The 11,729-nt window shown below is 63.7% G+C and overlaps 1 protein-coding gene across 25 annotated transcripts in view; it reads right to left on the bottom strand.

Moving 5' to 3' along the window:
• NCOR2 (nuclear receptor corepressor 2) overlaps nucleotides 1-11,729 on the bottom strand; it is a 183,238-nt gene that overhangs the window by 92,947 nt on the left and 78,562 nt on the right. For 22 of the 25 annotated variants that reach the window (XM_040444076.1, XM_040444074.1, XM_040444071.1 and 19 more), the window contains 3 exons: nucleotides 7,644-7,710; nucleotides 1,723-1,895; nucleotides 739-832 (listed from right to left, as the gene is read on the bottom strand). In XM_040444076.1, coding sequence (XP_040300010.1) covers nucleotides 739-832; nucleotides 1,723-1,895; nucleotides 7,644-7,710 — 334 coding nt within the window. The remainder of the gene's footprint in view (nucleotides 1-738; nucleotides 833-1,722; nucleotides 1,896-7,643; nucleotides 7,711-11,729) is intronic. The other 3 variants (XM_040444070.1, XM_040444093.1, XM_040444092.1) reach the window with 1 other exon arrangement.

Below are 11,729 nucleotides of genomic sequence, written 5' to 3' on the forward strand. Positions count from 1 at the left end.
CAGGGAAGATGAACGCACTCCCCTCCTTCCACGACACGCCCTCGTGTCCACCGTGTTGTCGGGAACAAGCAGGGTGGGGGCCTGGCACGTTAGAAGCTTGGCCCCCAAGACCCGGAAGGGACCAGGTGGCTACCAACAACACTTCCCCAGGGCAAATGCCTCGTCTCCCTGCTTCCTGACCATCTCTGGGCCCCCAGACCACGGCTGGGGTCACTCAGGCTGAGTTCGGGTTGTCCAGCCCCCCGTCTTCCCCCCAGGGGACAAGGAGAGCGTGCTCACGCTGGCAGGGCTGGGGGTCCGGCCTGGTGGCCGGTCAGCGTGCTGGGAACTGTCCACCTGCCCCCAGCCTGGGCACTGAGAGGCTGGCCTAGAAACCACAGTTTTCAGGCACCCCTGCCTCTGGCTTCCGGTTGGGCTCAGCCTGTGGGAGGCACCGGGAGGCGCGAGAGGCAGGGGTACTCGTCCCCCAGCCCCCCTCCGCTGTGGCCCTCCCGGCCACGTCCTGCCAGATGGCCACAGCCCAGCGACACGCCTTTCTCTGCTCGACCTTCAGGCGGGAGGCAGGCGATGGACAGCCACTCCCGCCGGGCCTCAATGCCCTGCGCCGGTTCTGCCCACGCTTCAGGGACAAGCCCCTCGATTTCAGCCACTGGGTGAGCTCTGCTTCCCGCCAGGACGCTCCCACGCGTGGGGGGCGGGGGAGTGAAGCCGAGGCCAGGGTCACGGCCACGCTCTTACCTCCTGCTCGGAGAGGCCATCGATGATCTCGGACACCTCGTGCTCGCTGCGGGCAGCCGACATGGAAAGCCCGCTGCCCCGCTGGCCCACCCTGCTGGAGACCAAAGGGACACCCTCAGGACCAGGCCGGCGGCAGCGGGGGCCCGGCTGGCACCACGGCGCGGACCGAGCCCACAACTTCCCCGGGCGCAGGGCAGAGTGTAGGCGGCAGGGAGGGAGGCGGAAAGGGGCCAGGCCTCCCACGCCCACAGGGACCGCCCCAGGCTGGGGGCGTCCGGGAGCCCCAGCCCTGACCCAGGAATACCCGAGGCGCTCAGTCCCGCCCTCTCCTCAGATGCCCCCGAAGCCCAGCCCACAGACCCATGTGTGTGGACCTTTGCCTCAGTTCCCTCCCTTGTCACACCCGGCTCTCAGACCTGGGGGGAGGCACCGGTGAGACGTGAACGCGAGCGTCCAGGCGGCCCGGAAGGGGCACTGTCACTGCCCGCTGCCCGTCACCTCTCTGCGTAACAGCAAAGCACAGCCACACGCCCCCAGGCAACCTACTGTGTGCCGGGCCCTCCCACGCAGCCCTCCCGACCGCCAGGGCAGACCGGCAAGCACCCTGATCTGGCCGCAAAGCCAGGCGGGCGGTCCCCTGGCCTTTGATCCGCACCCAGCATCTCAGGCTCTGCTGCCCTCAGGGGCCGCGCGGCCCACGTGAAGGAACACGGCTGGGTGGTACCAGCCCGTGGCACGCGGGAAGGACAGCTTGCTCCGCCAAAACGTGTCTCAGTTTCTAATCGGCACTAAGGCCAAGCAGGCTCCGAGCGACGCATCCAGGGGCCCGATACGGCCCCTGCATCGCCGGTTTGAGCCCTTGCTGCGCTCGCTGTTTCACACCAGCCCGGGCTCTTCCTGACCGAGGCCCCTGAGGTATCTTGAAGGAACGGAGGCGGTGGGCGGGGTGGGGGGGAGGAGGGTCGGGCTCCAGCCCCGGCTCACCTCTGCATGCGCTCCTGCAGCTCGCGCTGCTTGCGGATCTCGGGGAACTGCTTCTCGTAGTACTCGCGCACCTTGCTCTCCTTGGCCCGCCGCCGGGGGTTGCTCTCGATGCGCTCCACCTTCTTCTCCCAGGCCTCCATGAGCTGGTCATAGCGCTGGCAGAACTTCTGCTCCTGGGGGAGCACAGCGCGGGAGCACCGCTGAGCAGCTGATCCTCCCCTAGGCGCCAGGCCCCGGCTCCCGGCTCCATGCTCCCCGCCGGCGCTGCACGCGGGCACGCACGCTCACGCGGGCACACGGAGACGGGCTGAGATACAGACACACACAGTCACGCACAGGAGCACGCACGGCAAGAGCACACGAAGACCCGGGCAGACCCTAACCCCAAGAAAACGCACAGGCTTCCCTGAGCGCCTGGCTGCCTCCTTCCCTGGGGGATGGGCCACCGGCCTGGCCTCCTTCTAGAAATGCCTCGTCCGATGTAAAAGCCACCAGCTACAAGCGGCTAACTTCAAATCACATTACGTAGCACTTAAAATTCCGACCCCGGTCCCCCAGACACGTTCGTCATGTGGCAAAGGGCTACAGCACACGCAGGGACCACTCCCACCACGGAAGGAAGTTACGTGGGACCGTGAGGCTCTGGGGGTGTCTGTCAGGTTTGGGGCGGCCCCTAGAAAGCATCTCCTTTCTAGAAAGTTCCCCATTCCCTGGCCTCAAGCTCAGCCGTGGTCCCGGGTCCAGGGAGTCATCGTGAAAGTCCCGAGCAGCATCCACGGAGGGACCTCCGCCGTCTCTCCTAGACAAGGAAGTCCCTCTCTGCGTCTACCCACAGTGCCGCTCGCCGCGTGTCCTCAGAGAAAAGACCCCTGCCCAGGCAGGAGCATAGCTTCCCGGCTTCCACATCTCCAAGGTGACCTGGGTCTCGAGCAGGGGGGCAGCGATAAGCTGCCCGTAAGACCCCAACCTCCCGGTCTCTAACAGCTGTGCGGGACAGATGGCACGGTCCAGGAGTCTCGCCTGAACGCCCTCTCGATGCCTCCCTCGTCCTCGTGACCGGACACCTCGCCGCACCCCGTATTCCAGCCCGACTCGGGCAACCCGCGACCTTGGTCTTTGGCAGACCCGGCAGCACGGGAGCCCCTGGGCGGTGGTCAGGCCGGCTTCGAGGGGGGAGAGCCTGCCCCCCCCCCCCCGGGGCCCCACGACCCCGCTGGAGAGGACGACGCGGTCCTGGCGGCAGACAACGGCCACGCCGCTTGCGGCGCTGTGGTGCGGGCAGCCCCCGCTGGGCACGGGGACCCACGCCTCCTGCCGGAGAGCCACGCCTCCTGCCGCAGAGCCTGTCCTCAGTCTGACGGAGCGGGGAGGAGGCGCAGCGGAGACCCAACCAGCAGAGGAAGACCACGCAGTTACCGGGAAAGACGGGCAGGGTCTGGGCCCGCTCACGGGGGGCCTCGGGACCGTGCCCCGTGTGGGAGACGGCAGCACCCCGGACCCCGGGGACGCGACCGCTGCGTGGGGCCCCCGCGAGGTGGACCCGCCGCCCAGAGCAGGAACAAACTGGCCCCACGCTCGGGCTCAGGCTCACGGCGGAGAGGCCGGGGCAGAGCCGGGCACAAGTCTCCGCGGAGGCCCAGGAGCAGGGCCGCCTGGGATCCCGGCAGGAGCAGCGGTTGTTACGCTGATGACGCCCGACCCCCCCCCCGCCTTCCTCTTGCAGCGGGTGCGCTCGGTGTCGTGCCCAAGAACCCGCTGGCAAACCCGAGGTCACCGAGAGTCCCCGCCGTGTTTTTCCGGAGAAATCTTACAGTTTTGGCTCTTGCACCGGGGGGCCTTCAACGGACTGCGAATTAGCCTTTTTCCGTCGGGGCTGGGAGCGGGGTCCAGCCCCACCGTGTGTGAAGAGCCCACCCCCTCTCGCTGACTGCATCTGGCCTCCCGTCCAAAACCACCTGCCCACGGCGTGAGGCCTTCTTCCCTCCTGCTCCACTGCTCTCCGGGTCTGTCCTTGGGCCACGACCACACTGCTCTGATTGCTGTAACTTTGTGATGCGTTTTGAAACCCGAGGTGACTCCCGCGGTTGTTCCCGGCCGTGCTTTTTCAGGATCGTTCGGGCTCTTCAAGGCCCCGGCGGTCCCACGCGGGTCTCGTTCTGAGCACCCACCACCCGCCGTGCGCCACCCTGAGGAGCACGCTGTGCGAAGCCTGTCGCTCAAGGGCCCGAGGAGGTGGGTGGGTGTTAATATCTTCACCGAACGGAGGAGTAAACTGAGGCCAGAAGCGGAGATGATCAGCGGGGCCGAGTTTGAGACCCTCCTGCCCTGCCAGGCGGGGCTTGATGACAAACGGAGTTCCCTGACAACCGGGGAACCCAGGCTTCGGCCACGGGACAGGGAAAGGAGAGGGCGGCCGTGTCCCTCCGACCTCAGGGCGGGCACCTCCTCGCACAGGGCCCCCGCGGGGCTCAGCGGGACAGGTCGCAGAACCTGTAGAATGCTCTCCACACTGGCTGTGCTGAGCGCCGGGGCTCCCGCCCTCCCCGCCTCGTGTTGGTGAGGGTTGAGGGTGACGACAGACAGCTGTCCCCCCCCACCCGACCCCGTCCTGCTCCGCCTCGGGCCGCTCAAGCAAGTCACGGATGCGGGGCGGCTCCGGGAAAAGCCCAGACTCAGAACACGGGGAAGTCAGAGGGGCAGGGACGTGGGAGAAGTGAGCAAACCTTCAGCCACGTAAATGACAAGGAGAGTGGGGACAAGTCGGGGGAAAGCGGAAAGGCAGACTGTGCGGAAAACAGGCCGGTGCCCTCTGTGGCGGCCGAATGCTGACCCCCAGAATCTACACATAACTTGACCTTATTAAAAAAGGAACCTGAGACGAGGTCATCCCAAGTTAGGGAGAGCTCTAAATCCCATAAGCGGGTGTCCATGTGAGAGAAGGAGAGGAGACATGACCCTGTGGAAACAGAGGCAGAGACCGCAGGGACCTGGGCCCCCGAGGCTGGCAGAGGCGGCTGGGACCCACCCTAGAGCCCCCGGCCGGAACACGGGTCTGCCCACACCGTGACTTCGGACTCCTGGCCTCCGGAGCTGGGGGCGCACACAGTTCCGCGGTCTTCGGCTGCCTATCTGTGGGAGTCTGTTACAGCAGCCTGAGGACACAGGGCTCCCTCCACGGTGGGCCCACCTCCTGCCTGACCCATCCCGCACGGCCACCACACTGTCACACGCGCCCCCTTCACCAGGAGCCACAAGCACGCACCTCAATCCTCCCTGCACCCCACCCCATTTCACAGAGCAGGAGGGGCAAGGCTCAGGGCGAGACCGCGCTCCCAGATACACGGCAGGCCCCGGTGGATGGGCTCGAACTCGGGGCCCTGTGCTGACAGCACAGCCTCACCGCCACCCCACCCACCGGTCGGGCCTCCCACGGGGCCACACTCAGCTTCCCAGGGAAGGGCAGCGTGGGCAGCTGACTCGTGATCCTTGGAACCTCTAAGGAGCGGGGGCTCCGTGATCTGAGGGGGCCGGCTCACGGTGGGGGCGGGGCATGCAGGCCAGAGGTCTGGGGGAGCCATCTGGACCAAACCCCTCCGCGTCCCTGCTGAAAACAATGCATCGGGGGCTCTGGGCTCCTTACAGAAGAACAGGAACGGGGTCGGGGGGGGGGGGGGGGGGGGGGGGCCCCGGGGGGCCGCCGGGCGTCAGGCGTCCAAGTGTTGACCCCACCGCAGGGCATGATCCCAGGGTGGGTGGGCTGGAGCCGTGGGTCTCGTTCCTCTCTCGCCAACAGGGGGGCCGGGCGTGGTTTTCCCCCCCCCCCTCCCCCGCCCCCCCCCCCCCATTCTTGCTCTCAGAGTAAGTAAATAAATGTTACCCAAAAAAGAACAGGCTCATTCCAAACGCCCTCCCGTTGAACACAGGGGCCTCTGGACATGGGCTCAGCCCGGCCTCAGAGCCACCCGAGTTTCTTACCAGTCTCCGGCTGCTCTATTTTTAAATAAGCACTCTCCCCACCCCACGCTCAAGGGGCCCCCAAGTGACCACAGCAAAAACTCTTCACCCCATCCAAAACGAACCCCATCCCCAGACAGGGCGACTGGGGCTCTAAGTGTGGCCACGGCTGGAAGATCAAGGGGGAACCCTGCCCGTTCTTGGGGGTGGTGACGACAGAACTTCCTGTCCTTCAGGAGACAGATGTGGAGGTGCCCGGGAGAGGGGTCCAGGTGTCGGCACCTGCTTCCCACCCGTTCAACACAACTACGGTCAAGGTTCACACTCGTGCACACGCACGCAGCAAAGGAACTGTGATCGATTCTACGTGGTGTTCGTTGTATTTGTCAGATCTCCTATTCGAAAATTCTCAAAATAAAGACTTCATGTTGTTCACTATGTACTTAGAAGAGTATAAATTAAGGGTCCCGTTGGGTTTAGAATAAAATCTGAATGTTCCATCCTGGTCGAAGGTGAGCGTTTCTAGGTGATCTGGCTCCCACACCATTTACATCAACCGCGGCCCCCAACTCACGAACTGCACTCCAGACTTACCTACTACGTGCTGTCCCAGCCTACACCAAGCTGGTCCTGACCTCAGGGCCTTTGCACTTGCTGTGCCCTCTGCCTGACACTCCAGATTTCCACACAGCTGGTCCTTCCTAGTCATTCCCATTCAGTGCTGAGGTCACCACCCAGGACATGCAGGCTATCCCCAACCCACCCCGTCCTTCCACGTGGCCCTTCTCTCTCCGTCTCCTCTGCCCACCCCTGTGCCGGGCTCTCAGCAGGTCCTCGCTGCACATTTAACTCAATGAATAAGATGGGACACCCGTTTTCAAGAATCCCACCCACCCCCCGTCTGGTCACCATCCAGACAATCTGGGGATCTGAGGAACATGAGAAAGGAGAGGCTGGGAAGTCTCACCCCATGGGCCCCTGGGGTCCAGAACGCAACCTGCCAGCTTCCCAGCCACCCAGCACCTGCGCCAGAGGGGTCTCCTCTCTTTGGGGACCTAACTGAGGTCTGGGGCCAGCGCAGGGTGGGCTCAGAAACTGGTTCAGAGGGACCAGGCCATCAAGTGGTCCGATCAGAGCCTTGGTGAGATGGTCTGAGACAGGACGGCTCTCTCTCTGGGCTTAGAAAACTCAGATCTGCTGTAGGCATTCAGGTCCCACAAAGAAACCCGTCTGTCAATGTACTAACATACAGAGTTGGGGGGAAAAAACCACATAGAAGTAAAGGTGAAACTTGATCGACCCACTCCTGAACTCCACCCACGGCCTTTCTCAGCTACAAATTTCTGTGCCGTTTAAGCCCATGTGAGCCAGCTCTTCCCACACGGCGGAGTGACTCCCCCTCCGTCACTGCCCTCCCCGCCCCCGCCATGCATCAGTGATGTAAACAGGCACCCGAACCACAACAGCACGTGTCCTCACACACGCTCTCCCTGCCTTGGGCCTGCTTCCCAGAGGAGACGCCAGAGCGCGGCGTGATGCAGGGGTGGCGCCCCCGTCCGTTCTGATGCAGCCGCTGCCCGCCAGTACCCCGCCCCCCCCCCCCCCCCCCCCCCCACCGCCTTCCAACAAGCCTCTCTCTTCCTGCCTGGAAAGGAGGGTCCTCTGACAAGGAACCGCTCTTCCGGGCCAGCATGCTGCCTTCTCCCCTTCCAGGCTGGAAAAGGAGCAGCAGAGTTCCTGGCCCCAGGCCTCCTTGGGCAGCTGAGCCCCGGGGCCCCGGCGTCACCAAAGCAGCTGCTCGCCTTTCCCATGTCGCCGCTGTCCCTGGCCTCGGTCCACGGCCCGGACACGCAGCGATGAGACAGCTGCAGACCAGGAGGTCCCGGTGGGCATGGCCTGAAGTGGCCCAGACTCTCCAGGAAGCCTGGCCCAGGGGAGCGACCGGGGAGATTCCAGGGATGGCTTACCCATTGTTTCCGAGCGTGGTTCCTCCTCTTGAAGTACAAGATTAACTTTTTCCGCATCGCCTGGTTTCTAGGCAGGAACAAAACAGCAATGGTCAGTAACGCAGGGTTTCCAATATTTCGTCCTTCGCTGAGCTGTTTCCTGAAAGCAAGCCCTGAGTGTGCCCCTTTACTGGTCCTCGGGGGGCTAAGAGACACCTGCGGCCCCCCAGAGGGAGCCGCGCACTGCCAGAGCACATCCTCCCTCTCTCCCCGAGGTGCCCTCGTCCACCTTTAGGCTGAGCCCGGCGTGCAGAAGGGTCCCGAGGGCGGGCAGGGTGTCAGCGCTCCCCGCCCCCCGCCACACGCACCCAGGATCCCTCCTGGAAAACCGGCCACAGAGAAACATCCACGGGCTCAGACTGGGAAGGCGGGCAGGAGAGACCAGGACCCCAAGACCTGTGGCCACACGGAGACAGCCATCCCCCGGGCTGGCTCCTGGGACAGTGGAGGTCACCCGAGCAGGGCGGCACAGGCTGGCGGCCACCGGGGAGGCGGGACCCCTCAGGAAGCCCCCTTGCTTCAGCCCCTCCCCACGGGCCCCCTACACAAGCGAGTGCTGCCGCGGACGGCCGGTGGGCCTGGGGCTCAGGCGGGCCTGGGGGCGACCCTGGACGTGCTCACCCCGATCTGGGTGTGGCAGCGGCCTCCCCGGGGAGGGCTACTCCTTCCTCCTCGTGTTCCCAGGAGCGACCCAACCCCACGCAAAGGTTGCAAACAGTGCCCCCGCCGGCCTCCGGGAGATTCCCGAGCCACCCAGCACCCCAACCTCAGGAGAAGGAGCAAGGTGGCGGGAGTCGCCAGGCCCTGACAGATGGGCACAGCTCCCCGAACACACACCTCACGGGGGCCGAAGGGCCCGGAACCAATCGGATCACAGGGACCCCAGGGAGGGTCACTCTCTGCCTCCAGGCCCCCGCCGCCTCAGAGGCCCCACCGCCAGGCCCAGCTGTCCTCAGGGTCTGCCACCATGCCTCTGTCCCAGGCCAAACAACGTCCCCCGTCCCCACGGCTCGACGCGGATCTCCAGCAGGAAGTCGGCATCCTCACTACCGGGGCTCAAGTCCAGGGCCCCTAACGCCCTCTTAACAAGGACGGGGAGGCCTCAGCGAGCATGTGGGCAGCACCCCCTGTCCGGAACCCCCACGGCCCCAGCAGTACTCAGAGCCCCCAGGGACCCTCGTGGAAGTGGCACGGGTCCCTGGCTCCCAGGGTCACTCGCGCCTCGCATCAGCCGGGACCTCCCCGCCCTGAGGCCTCGCCGCTGACCTCAGCCTCCCCTGCCCTGTGGCCGTCAGAGTGGGCACTGGGGGGCCTCAGTCACACAGGCTGAGACCACAGCACTTCGTTCCGTGACGAGGAACGTAAGTGATCTCAGCCTCAACTTCCTCATCTGAAAAAGGGGCACAGTAAGATCACGTTCTCATCTCCTCGGTCACTCAGCAAGTGTTTACTGAGCACCTACTGCATGTAGGTACTGTTCCGGGCACTGGGGACACAGCCTTGAGCAAGGCAGAGTCCCCAGACATCACAGAGAGGACGCTGAGAGGCGTCACGCAGACAGTAAGCAAGATAATCCAGATAATCCTGATGCAGAAACCGAAACGGGGTGGGGGGTGGGGGGTAGTGACTGGGTGGCAGGGGAGGGGACAGCTGTTTCAGATTCAGTGGTGCAGAAAAGTCTCTCGGGGACGGCCCCAAGCCAAGATCTAGAGCAGCAGAAGGACCCTGCGGTGGAAAGAACCAGAGGGCAGGGCGCTCCAGGCAGAGGGCGCTGCAAAGGCCCTGAGGTGGAAACAAATTCAGGCAACTCGAAGAACAGACAGAAGAAAGCCCGCGTGGCTGGAGAGCCCTGGGGAGGGAGGGAGGGGAAGGGAGGAGCGGAGCCGACAAGGCCGAGAAGCAGGGAGAGCCCAGAGCAGCCGCGTAGCACGGAGGTCTCTGCTCCTAACACGATTCTCTAACAACAACACAAAAGCCGTTTCTCTCTGGAGGGATGGCGGATTCCAGTGCTGGCACAGGAATACACAAAAGCCCAGAACACCTTGAAGCAAAGAAGTGCTAAAACGAAGAGGAAAAAAATTAAAGTTAAAAGATCAGAAGGACCCAAGACTCCACCTGAGCTCCCGACCGCCAAAGCTGGGGGAACTGAGCCGCCAGATAAACAATGCCGGTGCTGGATGATAACCCAAAGAGCAAAATAAATATCCGCGAGCCCGCGCTGATATAAATAAATGACTGAACAAATAAATAAGCGAGGAAGAAGGAGCAAGCGTTCCTTCACGGAATTCCAATTGATAACCGCAGAAAGAATGCGGGCAATGGGAGACCGTCACGAGAACGTCCCAGCCCCAACTGCCGCAGGCAAGGTCCACGCGTGAATGTCACGGTAACGGGCAAAACCTTGAGAAAAACGGGACCGGTGCGTAGCCTCCAAGTATCTGCCCCCGAATATTTACCAGTCGTTTGGCATTTTAACTTGCGTCCCTCCGTGCTTTGATATCCCCTGTGGGAGGTGAGCTCCCCTCCCCCCGACGGTAGCCTGGACCCAGGACGCGTCCTAAAGCGCCGAGCACAGGCAGACGAGACAGCCGCACATGGAGGCGCCGCGCCCGTGACCTGCCGTGGTGGGAAGGGCGGCTGGTCACCTCCGTGGGACTCTTCCCCCAAATCCACGCCGGCCCCTCCGTGAGCAAACGCCAGGCAAACCCGACTCAAGGGACACTCGACAAAATCGCCGACCGCAACCCTTCGCAGGCGTCAGGGTCAGGGAAGCCAAGGGGAGACGGAGAAACCGTCACCTGGGGACCACGGAGACGCAAGGACAAGGCGCGGAAGGGAAACCGCGATCAGATCCCGGACCAGAAAACGGACATTGGTGGAAACGCTGGAAGAGACCAAGGAAAGCGGGTCGGTTCCGAGCACGGTCCCACCGTTACTTTACGCATTTCGCACCCTCGCTTCTGTAAGATTTCACACTAGGGGACGCTGGCTGGTGGGGATCCAGGAAGTTCTCTGTTCTGTCTCTGCCAGCGATTTTAGAGTAAATACGAAAAAAAAACAAAACCGGGTCATGATCTGTGTTGAAATGCCACGGTGAGGCCAAACACAACCTACTTTAGGGCTTGCAGGAGGCTCGGTGCATGTCACAAACTGACTCGTGTCCCCACTCCCCAGCCAGTGATGCCGGGGTCCCAACCCCCCGTACCTCAGAACAGGACCCTATGTGGAAACCGGCTCCTCACAGGGGTCATGAAGTTAGCGCGAGGCCATCAGGGTGGCCCTAATCCCACACTGCTGGCGTCCTTATAGAAAGGGGAAAGGTGGACGTGGGAGACGGACACACAGAGGCAGGGTGACGGGTGACACGAGAGGACAGAGAGAGGAGACAGGGAAAGGTCCACGAGGAAAGCACGTCCGGGAGGGCCGCCGACACCGGATGCCGGGAGAGGCACGGAGCGCTCCTCCCCCGAAGAGCTCGGGGCCCTGTCGCCCCTGGACGGCTGGCCCCCAGAACTGGGGGAGAAGAAGCCACCGTGGCCTCCAGCCGCCCAGCTGGGGGCAACCTGCAGCCAAGGCCAGTCTGTGAGCGGCGGGGCTGAGCCTGCACCGGGCAGGACTCGGTGAGTAGAAGCCTCCGTGGGGGCAGAGGTGACGCGTGCAGCCGCCCCTGTTCACCGCGGCTGGCGTAGGGCAGGCAGGGGTTCTCCCGGCCGATCCGAGGTTCCTTCCAAAGCAAGCACCGTGCCTGGCGCCCGGAGGCACCCGGGGACTGCCAAAGAGGACAAATGTTGAGGCGGCAGGTTGCGAACGGGCACGGTCCACCAAGTGGAGCCAGCCCGGGGAAGCGCTGTGCTTGGACAGCAGGGCTTTCTAACACATCTGAGTTCGCTGCCAGTATTGAAAACCAGAAGCCGTTGCATAAAAAGCCGAACTTAAAGCTTCTCTTAAAAGATCAGGCGGTCTGGCACACCCCCTTGTGGCTGCAGCCCAGGGACCGAGGCCTGACGGCCCCTTCGAAAGGGGGATGGGCTCTCGCATTCGCCAGCG

The sequence above is a fragment of the Herpailurus yagouaroundi genome, unplaced genomic scaffold, assembly GCF_014898765.1.
Source record: "Herpailurus yagouaroundi ecotype Mexico unplaced genomic scaffold, PumYag 191, whole genome shotgun sequence".
Lineage (NCBI taxonomy): Eukaryota > Metazoa > Chordata > Mammalia > Carnivora > Felidae > Herpailurus > Herpailurus yagouaroundi.